Here is an 18,792-nt window from a genome sequence, read left to right as displayed (position 1 = left end):
AACCTTCTAAATGCCAGTCTCCCACTTCATCTGAGTTCCATGTAGAAATATAATGTAACAGTACTCAGAAAGAATAACATTGCTTTTCATTTCACTAATTCATTGTGAATATGAACATGAACAGAAATGGGAAGGGCTCCTTACCTACCAGTAAGCAGTTCTTGCAAGAAGGGCCCTGGGAACACTGAGCCACTATGGAACACATGAGCTAAAGCTCATGTAAAGTTAATTGTTTGTGCACTTCCACACCCCAAGAAGGGCAGGGATTTGGATACTTAAGGCAGATCTTTTATTCTCTCTTAAGACAGACTGGTTGCTCAACTACAAGTATTTGTAAGATGCAAATGAAATAAATCATTGCAAAAAGATTAATTTCTAAACCTTTCAAAAATTAGCTAGCAATATTTATAAAATTATTCATGTACATTAACTTCAGAAATAATAATGTTCTATTTCATTCTACTTCTTTGGTTTTTTTATTCTTCACACCTAGGTGGTTAGAGAAACAATATCCTTATAGCTCTTAAATCTAAAGGAATTTGTTAATCGCTAAATTTAAATATTTATAATCATGTAAGGAAACACCTTCAGCCAGCCAAAGAAGACAAAAGGCACTGCAGTTACATTCAAGGCAAATCCTTAAGCAGGCTAAACTGTTCTAATTTTTAAAATACATTCTTATGACACATCTAGAGTAAAAAAATAGCACTGAAGATATGCAGGTCTTTATTTCTTCTAGTTCAGCAAAATATTTCTCTTAGCTTCAGTTTCTACAGCACATTGGCTTACTTTGTATTTTTTTTCTTCATTTTCTATAAAATTTTGCATTCTGTGGCATATTTGTCTCATTAATTAATTTATTCTGTAGACCAGCAATTACATTTATTACAGTTTGTCTTTTTATTTTTACTTTCAGTAACACAATATGAGTTAGAAGCTTAACTATATTTTAAAATCTGCTTCTTTTTATCTGCTAAAAATTATTTCATTATTGTTAAATAAAACAACCAGTTTTTATGAAGTAGGTGAAAACCAGAGGGTTTTCTTCTCTCTCCTTGTCTACGTTTTTATGGCTGAGGTTCTAAACCAATTAAGGAGCTTACCTTCAGCCTTTTAGGGCAGTTTGCTGAGAGGGGATCAATAGGAGATTTAGCTGCTTGCACTGTTTTTGTTACTCATACACTGATTATCTAGTATAGAAGCTACAAACCTCATAAGGAGCAGACCCAGAACCTCATTTAAGTGCCCTAAGGTCAGACTAAGAAGACATTTAGCTTGTTTTCTCAGTGACCCCACTGCTCCGAGGTTCCTGCTTGCACAGTGACTATCAACACCAGAAGGAAAATTTACTTTCATCTGGCACACAGGTGAATTTTGGATGTTTAAGTTTCTTTCCCCAAATGAATGACGTATTTCTCTCTTGTATGGTTAAATAAAACTTCACAAAAAAACACATTTCTTTGCTGGACTTTTGTTTTTTTCAGTCACAACATTTGTCAGTGTATAAATATTGGATCAGATGGCAACTTAAACACCGGGAAGTTAGTCAACATTCCTCCAATACCCATCTAAATAAACAGATTGTTATCAGTTACTAAAATGGTTAAAAATCAATCAGTCTTACTGCTCATCAGTTGTTATTAATGAGAAAACTGTTTTACATCAACTGACCTGAAATGCAGATGAATCCAGAAGAGAAAAAAGCCTCATTGTATGAAGACAAGTTATCTGTTTGGGCATAAACTGCATAAATGGACATATGAGAACAAGAGCATTCCACGTAGTCTGATGTGTCATCAACCACTTTGCAGAACCCGCTATCAGACAGCCAGCTGCAAAACAAAAGATTCACAAAGTTGGAAATGGACTTGTCTAATTCACATGGTAAGCAGGCTTGAAAATTGTCGTATCTCTGAAATAACCAGGTGTTCTAAACTATGGCATAAATGCGTTTATGTAGTCTTTCATGTGTAGTTTTTAGAATAGCATATTTACATGAAATTAAAACAGCTTTTAATTTTTTTTTTTGTTTTAAAAAATGTAAATATATGGTAATTAACTTTTTTCCCCCTAGAAAATTTTTGTGGCCATGTTTTTAAAACTTATACAAGATTTACAGGCCCATCTGACTTTTCAAATAGTTTGTTGCTTAAACTTGCACAATGCCTTAGCACATTCTGAAGAACACTTTATTTTATACTGCTATTTGCTGTTTCGAAACTAAAATACATGTTTTCCTTCAGTATTGCTGAACTGATTTTGAAAAAGGATACAACAAGTGACATCCTAAGCCATTTCTAGTGGAAACAACATTGTTCTGTGATAACATTGTCTAGATAAAAGGAGAGCATACAGGTACATTCTGCTGCATCTCCTTTCTTAATAGTTTATATCAGTGACAGACTGATATAATCCAGTCCATCTGATGAAATCATATCTAAACTAACTAGATCTCAGCAGGATACAGAACATAACTCTCTCTAATTTCATTTATACTGTGTGAACAGGAAAGAAACAGGCAAATTAAATAATAGGGCATTGAAGGGAATACACAGAAGACTTTAGCCCATGGTTTGCAATGGTGTGAGTAGCAACAAGAATGGAAAATGATCAGCAGTTCACCACTTCCTCTGAAAACCAGGACACGTCAACTTAAGCTATCAGCAGCAATATTAAAAACTACCAGGAGATGGCTTTTCTCTCAAAAAGTAAGAGCCCTGCAGAGATCATTGTAAAAAGTTATGCCAAAATTCTGGATATTAGCAAATAAGGAACATTCTGTTCCAGCGACTTGAAGCAATACCAGAGACGCAGGTTTAATTCTTTACTTTTTTAAGAATGGACTCAAAGTGTTATCTGATAACAACTGTAAAGAGTACAAAAGACACTACTATTAATGAAGAGGTGCAATTCTGGAATTTATGGCCTCTCAGCATTGCCCAACACATCATTACATAATCTAAACAGTATTGTGATGAAAAAAATCAATGTAGAAGTCTGAGAAATCTCTAAGCTAGAATAACTACACATTTTATTATATAGAAAGTTTTTTGTGCTGGTACAAAGGCCAGAAAAGTTAAGGGAAAAAGATGGATAGGAAATAGATCAATTTTATACTTGCAGACTATCTAATCGGAGTTTACGGCATTTTATACAAATACACAGGTTCACGGTAGGAACTGGAAAACTAAACAGATTAATAAAATAACCTTTCAGCAGCTTGATTCCAGAGGAGACACAGAGACTTTTGTGGAACAATCCGACTCCCTGTAGCATAAATCCGATAAACAACTTCATTGTTATCTTTCAAAGGGTATGAGCTCTGACCCTTCAAACTCATAGAAAAAACCTGAAACAATATATACAACATAAATATAAATTTAATATTAAAATTCAATGGTCAGTGCTCATTTTAATCACATACACACAAAAATGCTCACATTATTTTAAAGACATTTAAGATGGTTTGAGTAATATATAAATTAATTTATTGAAAAAATAAATTGCATTATCTTCAAACCTTGTTCTTCAAGGCAAGCTCTTTATCTCCAGTGAGGAACCACTGCTGACTGCTGTATTCTGTGAACTGTACAGATTCACAGCTCTCTTCTTGAAGAGGAGATAACACAACAGAGACCTTTAACAAATGTTCAGGTACTTGAATAGAATCCCCGTCTTTTCCATCAAATCTGTGTCCATTGATTTGCTGAGGAAACCAGTTGTGAGCCATTATTGCAATGTACGGACAGCTGTCAAGGATATTTTTACCTCTGTTAAAAAGGAAAAGTGACAGGGCCGGTAAGTGGAACTGAACTTTCACTATTCTTCACAGAATTACTCTAAAATGTATGCGTAATTAATATTTTATTCCTTCAGCATTTTAGGCTTTATTACATCAAATAGAAAGACAGCTTCAGTTTCTGTGAAAAAAGAAGGGGCAGAATTATTATGTATTTTGGCTTCTCCATTTCTCCTCTGGATTTTGCTCACTATGATCTGCAACAAAAGCCCTCCCATGATAAACCAGGTTATCATAATATTCATCTTTATAACTTGATGTAGAGATTAATCTATAAGAAGGAGAAGCATTAAAATGGATGATTTAGCTCTTATTCCCAACAGATGACACAAATAACTTGCAATAAAGAATTTTAACTTTCAAGTTCTGGACACTGTTCCAGATAGTGCTGTTATTTATGCCATTTACTGTCTTTTGGCTGAGATGGGCATCATATCCCCTGTAACTTATGAAATGTCACAGAAAGTTACATCTCTAAAAAAAACTGAGATAGAAATCTAAAGCATGCTGATTTTCATCTGAAGGAAAAAAAATTGTATTTTTTTATTCTAAATTCAACCACCAGTTGTTTAATAGATTCACAGTAGGAGAAACTCACTGTTGAAAAGCATTCGTGTCATAAAACTGTCATCTGTTTCTGCAGTCACCTATTTTCCCTGCCCATTAACCTGACCATAGGGTATTATGCACTTGCAGAAAAAAACTAGGAATTTGAAACTACATGTAAAAACTATGAGTAGCTTTCAAACAATTCTAAATAATGTTCAAGTGAGCAAAACCAAGTACATAGAAATTAGGGAACGCCAGTAGAAATTTTGGGTTACTTACTGTCATCTAAATCTTAAAGTATAGCTCTCCATCATATAATTACATATTATTTTCTTAGCAAGATTAATGAATCCTTTTCTAAGCATTGTTTAAGCTAATGGTGAGTTAATACATCCCAGATCTCCTACTCCCAGAGCTACTGCGCATTTGTGACACCAGCTCCTAGTACTTTGTAAGATTGTGACAGATTGCAACACGTTTTCACACAGGTAAAAAGTCCCTTTTCTAAAAAATATCATTTACATTTTTACTGTATTGATAAGCTTTTGGGTATTTTCAAAACATATTATGAATTCAAGGTTACTTACCTTTCTCCCAGTGATCCACACATTACCCCAGTCAACAGGGAAAAAGCAAATTTCTCGGTCACCACAGCAAGCAGGCTATATCCTCGTGTGTCCTCGCGTTTTGGGCTAGCCAGAGCGCAGAGTATCTCATAGAAAAGACTTCTGCTTTTATCAGTGAGTACCTGTTTCTCACCAACATCTGTCACCTAAAGGGAGGAGAAGAAATCGAACATTTTACGCACAGAAGTCTTCTTGTAACATTTCCTCATAAAATGAACATTTACCCCAGTGTTCATTCTGAAAGTTCAGCATATTTTTTCCATTTTCCGATCGCTGCTGCCAAGGCGTTAGGTGCAGTCTATGTCAAAACTACACAAAGATATCCTTACTAATATGGATTTATTAAAGAAACCATGTGGAACTTTTCGTTCCTTCACAAGTCAAAGATTGTTGAGTCCTGAGGATTCTTGATATTATTTCTGTGTCAAAATGGCAATAATCACAAATGAATTATTCTTCATTAATATTTTTATACTGCTTTGTGTCTAGGTATTTATACATTTCTCAGCTCCTGTACAGTGCTCCACAAGTCCAGAAGAGCCAGGAAGCCATAAAACTAGTCCCAGGGTTTTCATAGAACTCAGCGTAATGCCAATGTTCTCAGCTACTTGCCAGCCCAATTGCCAAAGATACTGCACGGGAAAGGAAAAAAAAAAAACAGGGCGAAAAAAAAAAAAACAGGGCAAAAAAAAAAGAAGATGCAGGCCTGGTTAAGTGCACAGCAGAAGACTCCAGCTGGTCCTGGTAGGACTTGCTGGTGCATTGACTGTATTCAGCTGTGAAGATAAGAGCAAACCCTGATCCTCACTGTCTTGTGCCAGGGATAAAACCAACAAAGATGTGGCCTGAGAGTCAAAAAATCATAATAAGCTCTGTGAGAGCATGACACCAGAGGGAAAATGTGGCACAGCACAAAACATTTTGCTATAGGTACATACACAAAATCAATACCAGTTCCTCTTTTCAACCTACTTGATTTTTGATTGCCTGCCACCATCTTAACTTGTAGCAGGCAAACTTCTTCCATGATTGTGGGACTTCACAACATCTATTTTTACCTTTGTCTGTGTCTCTGGGTCCCTGCTGTGGATGCTAGCCTTGATCTTATCACAGGCCGTGTTATTTTACTCTTATTAAAGTCATTAGTCATTCAAGAAAGAGCAGGAAAGGTTTACCTTATCTATTATATGCATCACAGCAGTAAGCTGCTCTTCTGTGGTTTCTGTAGCCACTTTGACGTTCAGGTTCTGGAGGACTCTGTGTAAGATGGTATCATCAAGAGGCTGATGCAGTTGATCAATGAGCCCCCAAACTGGCAAGGAGTCCAAATCTGAGACAATGGTGACGTTAGCAATGCCATACACATCATCTACCCTGGCACCGCCTGTGGGATTAGAAAGTACAATCTGGAAACGCTTTGGAAATGGGTTTAAAGATCCTGTCTTTGGAGTCAGGGTCACATCCAGGAACATATTTCTCTGTCCAGGTTCAAAAGATAGTAAGCCCTCAGATCTGGCAAAATCTTGTCCTGCCACAGCTGGAGATATGAAGGTCCGGCCAATAGGTTCAGGTTTCTGTAGCTCCTTAAAACAAATCAAAAGAGTTTTAGGTAACATTATGATAGAAACAATCGTTCAAAAACAGCTGCTGTAAATGTAAATCCTATTGTAAATGGGTAAAATTCAAATGTATAAAAAAAGAAATCCTCTTTCAAAATGCAGTTAAAAATTAAATTAAATGAAATATCTCCCTGAAATAGCAATCTGTCACCTGTAATCACTGACGACCCAGGGGAAGAATTATATATATTGTCAATAGTATACAGGATCCCTCTTGTTCTTTTATAGAATAAAAATCACAAAGCTTTTTCTGGGTGAATAGATGTTACAGAAATGTTAGCACATCTGTAAGGTGAATTCCAGAGGGCATGATGTAAGTTTAGGTCTGTAGCATGAAATTCCCTCAGTTCAGAGTACAGACAGGCATTACGGATACATAAAAACTAAACAAAAGGAAAAAAAAAAAAGCATTCTGGAAACCTGTGCCCAAATTAACATCAGTTCATGATATTTTTAGTCCCAGCAAAAATATCTAGGAATGCTATAGAGCCTCATTTTCCTGTGAAGTGGCACTATTTTTACCTTCCATGAGGTTTGCAGATACTGTTTCATTCTTCACATTCTTGCTGGTTTTGTCAGTTGCCATAACCCTGGTATTATATTTGGTAATATAACAAACTTTCCTTAAGTGGAAACTAACATTCTGGGCTATTATTCAGATTCAATAGTATTTATTAATTTAGTAAGAACAGATTGTATACTAATTCTTAAGCAAGCATCTCCTATGGTAAAAAACAAGGAGTTTTATTTGTGAAATACTAGACCTCTTTTGAAAACATTTAGCTTTAATTAGTAGAGTTTACTTATGGAATAAATCAGAAATTTTTCGAGTTCAGAGAACTTAGTAAATCAATGCAGTGTGTATCTCTTTCAAAATTGCTCTAGAACACAATCACACAATCTGTGCAAATTTCAGTAAGAAGTTTCCTTTTGTTTATCCCTTCCAATAGAGAACTAGGAAATGGAACAATAAGTGGTAATAAAAGCACTAGTGACAAGAACAATGTTTAAGAAACCTTTGTAGAAATGAGATAAACATCTGTTTCCAGTTAGTGCCTCATGCTTCCTGTCTGCCGTGACTTCTTATTTTACAGGTATCAATAGCACCAATAATTTGGTGTGTGGCCATGCACCCTCACAACCTAAAAATGTCCAAAGAAGGGTTGATATATTAAAAAAATATAAACACGTAAGGAAGTGCTCCCTATATTTCAGCCTAAATATACACTGGACAGTAGCAATTTCTTCTCCACTTAGCATCTAAATTATAACAAACACTTGGTTGGAAAGAATGTGAAAATTTGTTATCACACAATTGAACAAAAGCACTGGTCAGCTATAATAAATGCATGGAAATACAATGTAATCCCATGCAGTTAAAATAAATATGCATGCAATACAGCAATAGAATGCAAAACATTTTATTGTAAAGGTTGATGGAATTACACCCCTCTTGCAGCCTGTGCCCTGACATTTAAATCAAGGAAGGAATCATGTTTTCGCAGTTGTGTTACTTCTGCTAAAGGAGAATCTTCATCATCTGTCAGTAATAATGAGGTAGTCATTTAGAGATAAAAGGGTCCAAAGTTAGAAGTGTCTGGTGTTACAGCTGTAAACATAACAAAAAAAGGAATGGGAATGGTAAAATAGACTTAAGCACATGAGATTTTCGATCAGGTGAACAATTGTCAAGTTTAGACCTTCAAGAAAATGGAATAAAATTTGATGAAAGCACTCTTTTCCTAAGTGTGCTCTGTGCATTAATACATTTTTCACCTAAAACAGCAAGTGTGTTGGTATCTGAATCTTGACAGGCACACATAATAAAAACTTAATTTGAGAGAAAGAAGCCTCAAAAATTGGAGTCTTTCAAGAACCTTAGGACAAAGAAAGACATGTATTTAATGCCTGCCTGCCCATTGTCTTTGAGGCCACTGAAAGGTACTATGAACAAAATCACTCTTGATAATGCAATGAAAACAAGGCCTTTCTACTAATGGAAACCCAACAAAGTTAGAATATATGGGCCCAGCAAATGCTTGACTTTTTCCTGAAAAAAATAGTAATTACAACCACATTTACTTTACAGAATGATTTAACAGCAAAAAATAAGTTAGATAATAAAAATAATAATAGAAGTCTTACCTGCATGTTGTAGCTGACCACTGTGGTTACCGATGTACTAGAATCTCTACGCACTTGCAGACTGATTAAAGTTGTCTTCTTATGAGCCACAGCAAAACGAGATCCCACAGCAAAATACACTAAACCATGAGGAGCATCGCTTTCGAGGATGGTTATAAAAGCAAATCTGGCACTGCTGTTCAGTGCAGCTCCTGTGCTTACAGCATAAAGCTCAACAAAAAAATATGTTTCAAATTCAGGTACCTGTAAATGCAGGATGATTTTCATATCATTATAAGACCCACTAATTATTTGTAGTTTAAAAAAATGTTTACATTATTTTGTATGCACTTTGTATGCATTTTGTATGGATACTAACACCATAAGCATGCCTCTTGAAATGTGCAGTAAGTGAGATGAAGTATTAATATATCCTAAAAATAATAATGTTGCAGCAACGCCATGTGCAATAATGACATCTCAAGTTTTGCACAGAACTTTACCACAATAAAAGAGCTATTTGTATACTACATGTGTTGTGGCTGTAAATTCACTGTAAGACAAGACGGTAAACTCTTAAAGAGCTCAATTTTCCAGATTATGGAGTTACACAACTGTATATTTTGTAAGGAATTTGCTCTTTCACTTTATTTTTGCCTTACTAAAAGGCATGTACCCACCTACTTACCTGTGCAAAAAACTCCACAGAAGACTGACTATGCAGTTTTGAATCTGCACTTAATATTGACTGTATTTGAATATTGAACTCTGGTATGCAAAGTTTTGAAAAACATTTTACATACAGCCTTAATGTTTGTGCACTAACATGTTTATACGTGCTTTTACAAGCGAATCACACTATATTTGAATGCTTAACTAGATTTTAATGCTTAATTTATCCAAAATCCCAAATCCTGGAGATATTATCTGGTAGACCTTTGTGAGGTTTACAATATACAGAAATCTTGTGTCAGTCGGGAAATACAGGCTATTGAATTTCAGTGTTCACATGTCAAAGAATTAGTTTAGCAAATTCTACAAACTGAATGCCTGTTTATTGAAAATAAGGTAGCAATATTAAATTACACTATGATGTGTTGCCCTACCTTTGATTTTCTATCTACAATACAGATATAACGTGTTTAGAAATAGACATCCGATTCCTGAGATTCCATAAATAATTGGAAATATGGCATCTGAACCTATTAGATGCACTGAGGAAGCAGCAAACTAGCAAAAAACCCCAAAGTTCTTTACAAGACCACAGCATTATAACAAAAAAGATGGTAATTGAAGACAGACAATTTCAAGCATAGCTTTTTGTTCCGAGTCTGGATTTCTGGAAATTCTACTCTAATTCTAGGAAAGCAGGATTCAGCTCTTAGCAAATGAAGTCAGTGCAATTGACTAAGCAAAAACTTTCTAAAAGCTAGATATCATACCATATGCCATAAAAACGTAAAATATTTATTGAATGCATTTATTACTTCATCATTTCATAATGTATTTGTTGCTAATTTATAAGCTATGTTATGGAAGAAGAACTGGAAGAAGAATTAAGAAATTTTTGGGGGGCTAAACAGCATATATTTTTAAGTAGTCATTAAGTAATTATTTACATGGAATTATCTTGACTAATGGATGACAGGCGTAAATTCACTGGAACGCCACAGGGAACTCTAGCCTCCCATTAGCACCTGTTAGAGTGGCACATGCTTGTGCTTCATGTGGTATAAATGCATGTCTCTGAAGCTGCCACGCTGCTGTCATTAAATAATGATAACACTCCTCTGGAATAAACAGGTTCAAAATCCCAGTTTACTCAGTCGAGGCCACCTGTGATCCACTCATGCATATATTTTATTCATTGGCTCTGTAATTTAAAAATTACATCTGAAGGTACAGAAGGAAAATAGCCCTCTGAGCTAAGAGAATGCACCCGATTCCCTAGTGGGAAATCACTATTTCCCACATCCTATATCTTGCATTATTTTCTAGAATGTAGTCAGAAAAACTGTAGAAACCTTCTCATATTGTCTTTTTCCATTCCCCAGACCCCAGCTATGCCACTAGTCTGACTGCTAGGATAGTTTATTGGAAAGTTTCAAACTCTTCACTCTGAAAGAAGGACAAACATTAATCTTTCCTTTCTTAAGGGACTGTTCTAAGCACTAGGTGGTCAAACAAAACTATTTTTTCCATTTGTTTTCAGTAAAAATTGTTGCAATAAAAGGTTGTGGCTTTTTTGTAGAATGAGGTGTTATTACTTAGAGGATATGCTTTCTATAAAACACCCTAAGGAGTGCTTTGATTGATGAAAAATTTACTGTGTGAAGGATAAGAATGCAGCAAATAAATACACATCTCACTGAGATAACTCCATTCTTTTTTCTTATGGTTCTATACAAATCTGAGATCTGCAATTTAATCTTCAAATGAAATACTCACCTCCTTCCCAAATTTTTAGCAGTCACCATGGAGGCAGTACAAGCCTGTAAATAAACATGTGTTTGCAGAGGAACTGAGCAGATGTCAAGTTACCATCTCCAGACTGTGTCCCACACATCACTTCCTTCAGACCAGAGGGTTTTTTCAGTCTTGACAAACTGCAATTCAACACCACAGTGCTGTACACAAATGAGCAATGATTACTTACATTATCAGGTTTTAGTTCAATGGAGATGTTGCACATCGTTTGACCTGCCATGCAGGTAGTGGATCCCACCACGGATACAAGTTCATTCTCTAAGCTCACGCCATCCTTCAGAAGGACAACAGCAGTTTTATTAAAGGACACACGCCAAAAGATCTTCACATCTTCAAAAGCCCTATAAGGAAAGCAAGAGTATATATGTACTGAAGGAGATCACTATTGTTTTAGGAAGCATAAACCACTAAGGTAACATACCTTTTCTGTTATTTTCAAAACTTATCACCAGGGAACAAACTGCTGTAAGATGAAAACTTCTCTTTTTTAATTTAAATTCCTTCACTTGACGTGTTTAGATCACAAAAACATAACACAGGAAGAAAATAAAGCAATTACAGGGAGCTAGATTATTCTTAATTTTTATTTCAGAAAACATGACATTAGCTGCATAAGAGACACTGGTGCTTGGAAGGGATTTGCCCAAGTACCTTCCTTAATACTACAGTAACCATTTGCCTGGAAAGCCAGGTAGGATTTATCTTTTCTCTAAGTTTAAGGAACGTGGAGTACTTGAGCATATTTGTTTAAAGTACACATAAATGTGCAACATATATATGTGCTAATTAGAAAAAAACATAGTGTCTGTGTGACTAAAAACATTATCATAGTGCCAACACTCAGGTGCCTTCTTAATTGCTCATTTTAGTATTCATACCTACATTGTACTACACAGGGAGATGAGAATTTGAATTACACCTTGAGCAGTGCAAATATTTTAACTCAAGCAAATCTTTCACACTTGCAGCCTTACAGTGTAAGTTGGAAAATACTTTTTTTTTCTGTCTCTGCTTTATCACAGGAGAGTGACAGACTTAATCACATTCACAACTTAAAAGCCAGTTCATCAAATTCCGAGAAGTTACTAAAGCAGCTGAAAGGCAGATTTATTTTAAAACTCTGTGATAAACTCTTCCGCTAACAGCAGCTTCTGTGGTTAACAACACAGCATATTACAACATGTGGGAAGGGCACTTGAATCAGCCGCTGCCTGCACCTGTTTGGTTGCCTTGCGACAATCAGCAGCACCTCTCTGTCCTCTGAGTCTTCATCAAGTACGAGACCACTTTGTACTTCTGGAACAAATCCCAAAATGCCATTCTGGAGATCACTTCCTATATAGGAAACAGTCCATGAAAATTAGTTAGCAAGAAAGTTAAGCTGACACTAAATTATAACTTTAATGTGAATAACCGCTAAAAAAACAAAATAGGTATCAAAACAATGCTACAAAGTAGCACCTGGGGACACCTCAAGAAAATTTATTTTAATATTTCTATTTTTAATTTACACTCCATAGTTATCTAGAACTTTAAATGCTGGCATTTCTAAATTTTATTTTAACCAGTAGAATAAGTATTTTTGAAATCAGACATAGTAGGTTATGGGATGAAGACAGGCTTCCAAGGACAGCTTTCTTATTCATCCCACTCATAATGTTGTTGAACCCATTAATTTTCCCAAATTGTCACATCAGCTTTTCTTCTTCATCTTTAATTCAGTGTGTGGAACTACGGAGCTGCACGATACTTCACTGTTCTCATGGGAATGCAAACGACTTCAGCAAAGCAGCAGTGGAGGAAAAAAAAGACAGGGTTAATGAGGGGAAGCTAATGTCTTCACAGCATCCCATTAAATCTTGCTTCTAAAGGATTTCTCCTTTACAGGTAGCAATGGCTTTACTTACCAGTGCATACTGAATGTCAATATAGAGACTGTTACTTTGCACAAACCCCACCGTATGTAAAGGTGACAAAATGGCAAAGAAAATCTAAAATGCCTGCAATGCTAATATATCTACAAGAAAAACACTCAAGCTGTCTTTCACCTTAATGAGTAAACCAGAGCAAGAACAGAGATAAGCATCATCTCTAAATGTATTTTGAGCTATGTTGCTAAGGGATGTGTAGTAGGTCAGTGCATTAGATGCTTCCTCTGATCTGGAAAACCCAAGATTTCGGAATAGAATACCCTGCTTATTATCAAATAGATTTCCAATCTTTACATGAAAATTGCTATGAAAACATACAGTTATTTACTGTTATCAGTTTTCTGGGGGAAATAATCTTACCTGCAATAATTACTGTTGCAAAAGCAGCAAATCCATATTCATCCTTTCCTTCTACAATCTGAGCTCCATATTCAGGATTTGAGAGGAAAACATAAAACAATTCCTGTCCTTCAGGCTCATCATCATCAAAAATCTTTATGGACACCCTGCTTTCTCTTTCTCCATCCAGCAAAGTCAGAGAGACTGACTGTTCCTCAAAATCTTCTCCTTCCATTGCCCATGTGAAGTTGGATTTTCCATAAACATTTCCAAAAGCATATGAATCTGCTCCACTTTGCGCACTCACTCCCCCAAAGGTTTTAATGGTTACTTCGATATCACCAGTAAAACTCTTGGTCCTTCTGATATGAAGTATCGCTGTGTTGGGGGTACTGTTGTTTGCATCTTCTTCAACATAAACAAACTCTGGCCCCAAACTTAGTATTCCATTAAGAATATCATTAGTGAGGATGTTAACTGTTGCAACACTGAAAGCTGGATTCAGACGTGGACTCCAGGCAAGATTCACAGGCTGAACATCCAAAATTTCCACAGAAGTCAAATTTACAAAAAAAAATTCCTCCATTTCAGAGGCAGAGTCATCAATTATTGATATTTCTATCATAGCGTTTGTCTGAAAATGTAAAAACATAAGCTCTCCACTGTAGATGGGTATAAAGTCCTCTAGTGGTTTGGCACTTCCTGGAATGGTCTGATATGTCAATTTAGTGAGATTACTTCGAAAACCAAACAATCTTTGGACATGTAGTGTGACTGCCTGAACATCTTCTTCAACTGAAACAGACCTTGAGTTAAGAGCAAACTGGAATATCCCCATTGGCTCAATTTCAGCTATTGTAAACCCTGATCTGAAACAGAAGAGACACCAAAGTTGAGAGAGGAAATACGAAACATGAAGAAAAGTAAAACATTCAAGCAGAATAATTTCCAGTGAACAATCAATGATGGCTGTAAGAAAGTGGATTAAACAGATGTCTAACAGTAGAGGGAAGAAATAGCAACCATACCAAAGCAAGATGTAGCAAGATTGCCTGAAAAATGTTTTTGCAATAATTGGATCGAACAGCCCTCCTCAGACTTAATGCACCCAAATCAGCATAGGATACAGACTAAAGTTTAAATAAAATAAAGTCTTCCTGAGAAAATGGAGAGGCAAAGTATGATGTCTTTCTGTTATGGACACAATGAAGGAAGATATATTACAATACGGTCATCCCGAGTAATACCAGTTTTATCTACAGAACCAACTTCCCATTCCAAAGGAAAACTGGGGGGTAGACAGATCCTAACAGATGTACAGTTACAGCCAGGAAGCTAGGGAATGAAAGGAAGTTATCTTAAAACTTACAGTGGGGCTTTGACATACTAACTGTCCCTTCACAGTAATTTTTTTCCAGATCTGAGCCCTATTATCAATATCAACTTAAGCTCTAGTTCATTCATATTAAATATATCCCCTTCTTATTAGAAAATAAGCATAGAGGCAAAACTCTTTGCTAAACCTTGTGTCTTATACCTGTCTGCAGAACTGACCTATTATTCAGTGCTAGAGGCTATCAAATGGCAGTAAAATTACAGTGATTTTGGTTAAAAAACTAGACCCTTTCCATCACTAAGGGAGCCAAAAACTTTCCAAAGTAATTGCCACCTTTACCCTCCATGGGATGTAATCTTAATTTTTCTAGGAAAGGTCATTCTCGTATACTTCATGTATTTGACTCACAGGGTAAATAGGGGCTCTGAGGACACCAGTCCACAGGACAGACAAGCCCAGGAGACGGGGTCAATCTCAGGATTTATCCATCCAGTTCATTCCTGACTTCCTTCAGATTTGCCACTGTAATTGTAACACGGCAAAGTCAAAACCTTTCTCCATACACGATGTTACTCCATGTCCATTCTTTTTATACCACTTCTAGCTATCAATGGCTAAGGATGAATGAAAAGAAAATATTTTGAAGAGTAGATAACAACTTATCTGAGATGGAAAAACTACATTAAATGTAATGGTTTTGGTTTTTTAAAAAATAAAAAGGTTTTATATAAATTAGGTATTTTCAGAGCATTTCTTGTTTTATTTTACTTATTTTAAATAATTTGTTATCTAAGACCTTCTAAATATGGATTTTTAGGGACACTAATGAAAACCGTTAGGAGTTGCTTTCATTCTTCAGCTTCCTGGCTAAAACTGTTGATCTTAATTTTCTTAACTGTCTCCATTATTCTAGGTGCCTATGAAATAGACTGGATTTGGATAAAAGCCTCCGTTCTGAACAGGTCAGATCCAGATCACTTTGTTTTCACCTGAGACAAGATATACAAACTTATCAAAGAATGGACTACAAGTTACTAGCTGCCCATAATAATAACAGGGATTTGTGTAAGGTGTATGTCTGTACACAGGTCATAATTCTTACGGCATTGGTGCGACTCAAAAATATAAGCAACATCCTTACCTCAGGCGAGCTCCACCAGACACATTGCTGTGTGCTGCTGTTAAAGTGATGGCAAATGACTCACATTTATTTAGGCTTGGAGTGGCCTGAAATGAAATTACTTTACTTTGCTCACCAGAGGAAAATACAACAGTACCTGAAGGAAAGAGAGAGTGAGAGAGAACAAAAGTCAAAAGCATCCAATAGGAATCCTCTTTTTATCTGGGAATGTGCTGAAGTACGGACTGTAATCACAATTCCACTCCATTTAGGAAGAAGAAAACTGGATAAGGGTCTTTCCTATATGAAGCTGTCCTTCAGGGCCACAGCATCATGCCTGCCTCCCAGACGTGTATCTATGAAGTTTAAGGGGTTTTTTGCTCATAAAATGAACACATCCCTTACAGATAAAAATTAGACAATACAATTCCAATCTAATGACTTTTTATTAATACGGAAAATGTACAGAGGTATATATAACTAAAAGGTGGTATCACCACTTATGCAACTTTTGTAGCTGTTTCCTCAGATAATTACTCACCAAACAGAGGAGTAATATTGCCTGACTGAGCAACGTCAGTGATCAGGTCTGGTGGGTATCCTGAGATCCAGCTCACGACGACAGAGCCATAAACTCCTTTTCTGGTGATGACAGCCTGGCCTGTCCCTGCTATCATGTCTGTAAGTCGTAAAATCACAGATTCAAAGCCAACCTGTGGAAACATAGTGGATTTTGTTATCGAAAGTGGAACAAAAGTGGGCAATAACATTTGTGAAAGAGTACTGTATTTTGTAAGGTAGGCATCTTAACAATAGTTACACATGCATATAAATGTATGTATGTACATATACATATACATTTGTGTATATATATGTATACATGCTTCCTTCACAACTCTTCAACATTTCTAAATCTTAGACTTCTGAGAATTAGATCTCAGGGAAAAAAGGAACCAGTATGGATGACATTTTGGTACTGAAAACACTGAATATAGCATTCTGTGTCTGTTGTTTCAAACCAACCTGCCCTTAATGCTCACAGGCAATAGCTGTAGTACCATACAGATACACACAGGTCTAAAATAAAGTATTATTTGTCTGTCCAGTGAAAAGTAAGTTGTTGTCACACTACATTGCTCACAAAATTATTCTTGGTAGTATGGTCTACTTTTCTTTCTTTGACCAGCAAATGGGAATGAAAGGATAACTCGCACATTCTAAAAAGAATGATAAATGGATATATGGTAGTAAACAATGTTTACAGAAAGACCATTTGAATTAAGTTCAATTACAAATTGAAAGACAGAACAGTGCTTCAAGACAATTAAAATCATTAAATAAAAACTTCAATAAAATTTAAGAGAGAAAAACTCAGCATGCTGTTGTCTCTGCTTGACACACGAAAAGGGAACTGTAGCACATACACCAGATCAGAACAGGCATATTCTCCTTTTTCAGTCTCATACAAAGTAGACAAATGGAAAATTTCCCACTCAGTGATTAGCCAAAGATACTGTCAACTGCATTAAAACCCAGCATGACCTCCACCTCTTTTTGCACACGATACTGCATACATGCTCTTATCTACTTTGGAGCTTCTGTACTTAAAGGAATAACATTGTCCAGAATTAGCTATTTTCCTCTAAGTCTCAGAACTTCCATTTCATGTAAACAAAAGTATAAATAAATCATAATATTTACACTATTTACATTTTATAGATGAAGAAACATTTTCAAACTGTATTTACACATCTCTATATGAATTTGTATCAGAAAAAAAGACAATATACAGTACAAGTAATAACTGGAACAGTCTTGTCAGTCATTAAATTGGTTGCAATGATGAAAACTTTAAGGAGCAAATTGAATTCTTATAGCAGCTGCATTTTGTAATGAAGCGTACCTTCCTTCTGCAGTAGAAAAGTTACACTGCAGCCAGTCTACTGACCTGTGAATTGGCAGCTTCCTCAGGAACAAGCAGAACGGCTGACTTTGCTTTTCCTAATATTTTAGGCACATCCTTGGCACCTGTCCCAACCAGGCGTACGTTAGTCAGTTCCAGGGTAAAATTCAAGCCCAGTAAAATAAACGCCTTTGAGAGGAAGAATGTAATTAAAATGATGGAAAAATAATTCCACTAAAAAACATGATAACCACCAGTTCAAAGAGTTAAGTAGCAGAACAATTGGCAGATTTTGTTCTGTTTGCATGAAAGAGCAGTGTTTTCAAGACAAGTGTTTTGTTGCTTATGTTTCTATAAAGAAACACAGCTAAAACAGCAATATTGTGATTGTAATTTACCAGCAGTTAGTTGAAACATGAGTTTATAGAGCAAGTATTGCCATTTTAATGAATTGTATCTAACATAGTGGGTCTCAGCTTGATTTTAATTCTCAGGATTAAAAAGATGCAAGACAGATGTAAAAGGATGTAAGCGTGGATGCAAGACTGTAATAATAATAACAACCAGGGAACACAGGCAAGTGCAGGTGAATTTACCTGCTGCTTCATGAGTCAGCACTGAGAGAGCACTATTTACAATCCAAAAGAAAAACTCGAAAGAATATTTGAATACATAAAATACTGAAATATTGAACTGAGAGTAACACAAAGCAACGATGGAAGGAAACACTGAATATTTGAACACATGCACAGAGTGATTTTGCAGTTATTATCTGAAAATGTGATATTTGAATGCAGTTCTAGTCCATAAATAGAAAATTCATTATACCAAAACTCTCTTTTCTGCTTCTTTACAGTGGACAGTATTGAGAGTTTAGTATCTTATTCCAGCACATCTGTATTGTGATGAACACAAAGGGAAAAAAATAGATACCATAGGACTTAAAAGGATAACACAGA

The 18,792-nt window shown here is 35.8% G+C and overlaps 1 protein-coding gene across 1 annotated transcript in view; it reads right to left on the bottom strand.

Moving 5' to 3' along the window:
* ADGRV1 (adhesion G protein-coupled receptor V1) overlaps positions 1–18,792 on the bottom strand; it is a 288,101-nt gene that overhangs the window by 149,688 nt on the left and 119,621 nt on the right. Inside the window, exons 73-84 of the mRNA XM_065656969.1 lie at positions 17,879–18,022; positions 16,472–16,643; positions 15,952–16,087; positions 13,496–14,343; positions 12,422–12,539; positions 11,374–11,545; positions 8,739–8,981; positions 6,150–6,557; positions 4,936–5,120; positions 3,521–3,770; positions 3,210–3,349; positions 1,672–1,832 (exon numbers count right to left, since the gene is read on the bottom strand). Coding sequence (XP_065513041.1) covers positions 1,672–1,832; positions 3,210–3,349; positions 3,521–3,770; positions 4,936–5,120; positions 6,150–6,557; positions 8,739–8,981; positions 11,374–11,545; positions 12,422–12,539; positions 13,496–14,343; positions 15,952–16,087; positions 16,472–16,643; positions 17,879–18,022 — 2,977 coding nt within the window. The remainder of the gene's footprint in view (positions 1–1,671; positions 1,833–3,209; positions 3,350–3,520; positions 3,771–4,935; positions 5,121–6,149; positions 6,558–8,738; positions 8,982–11,373; positions 11,546–12,421; positions 12,540–13,495; positions 14,344–15,951; positions 16,088–16,471; positions 16,644–17,878; positions 18,023–18,792) is intronic.

This window comes from Caloenas nicobarica, chromosome Z (genome assembly GCF_036013445.1).
Source record: "Caloenas nicobarica isolate bCalNic1 chromosome Z, bCalNic1.hap1, whole genome shotgun sequence".
Lineage (NCBI taxonomy): Eukaryota > Metazoa > Chordata > Aves > Columbiformes > Columbidae > Caloenas > Caloenas nicobarica.
Note: the sequence above shows the minus strand (reverse complement) of the source record. Positions and strands in the feature narration are given on the sequence as shown.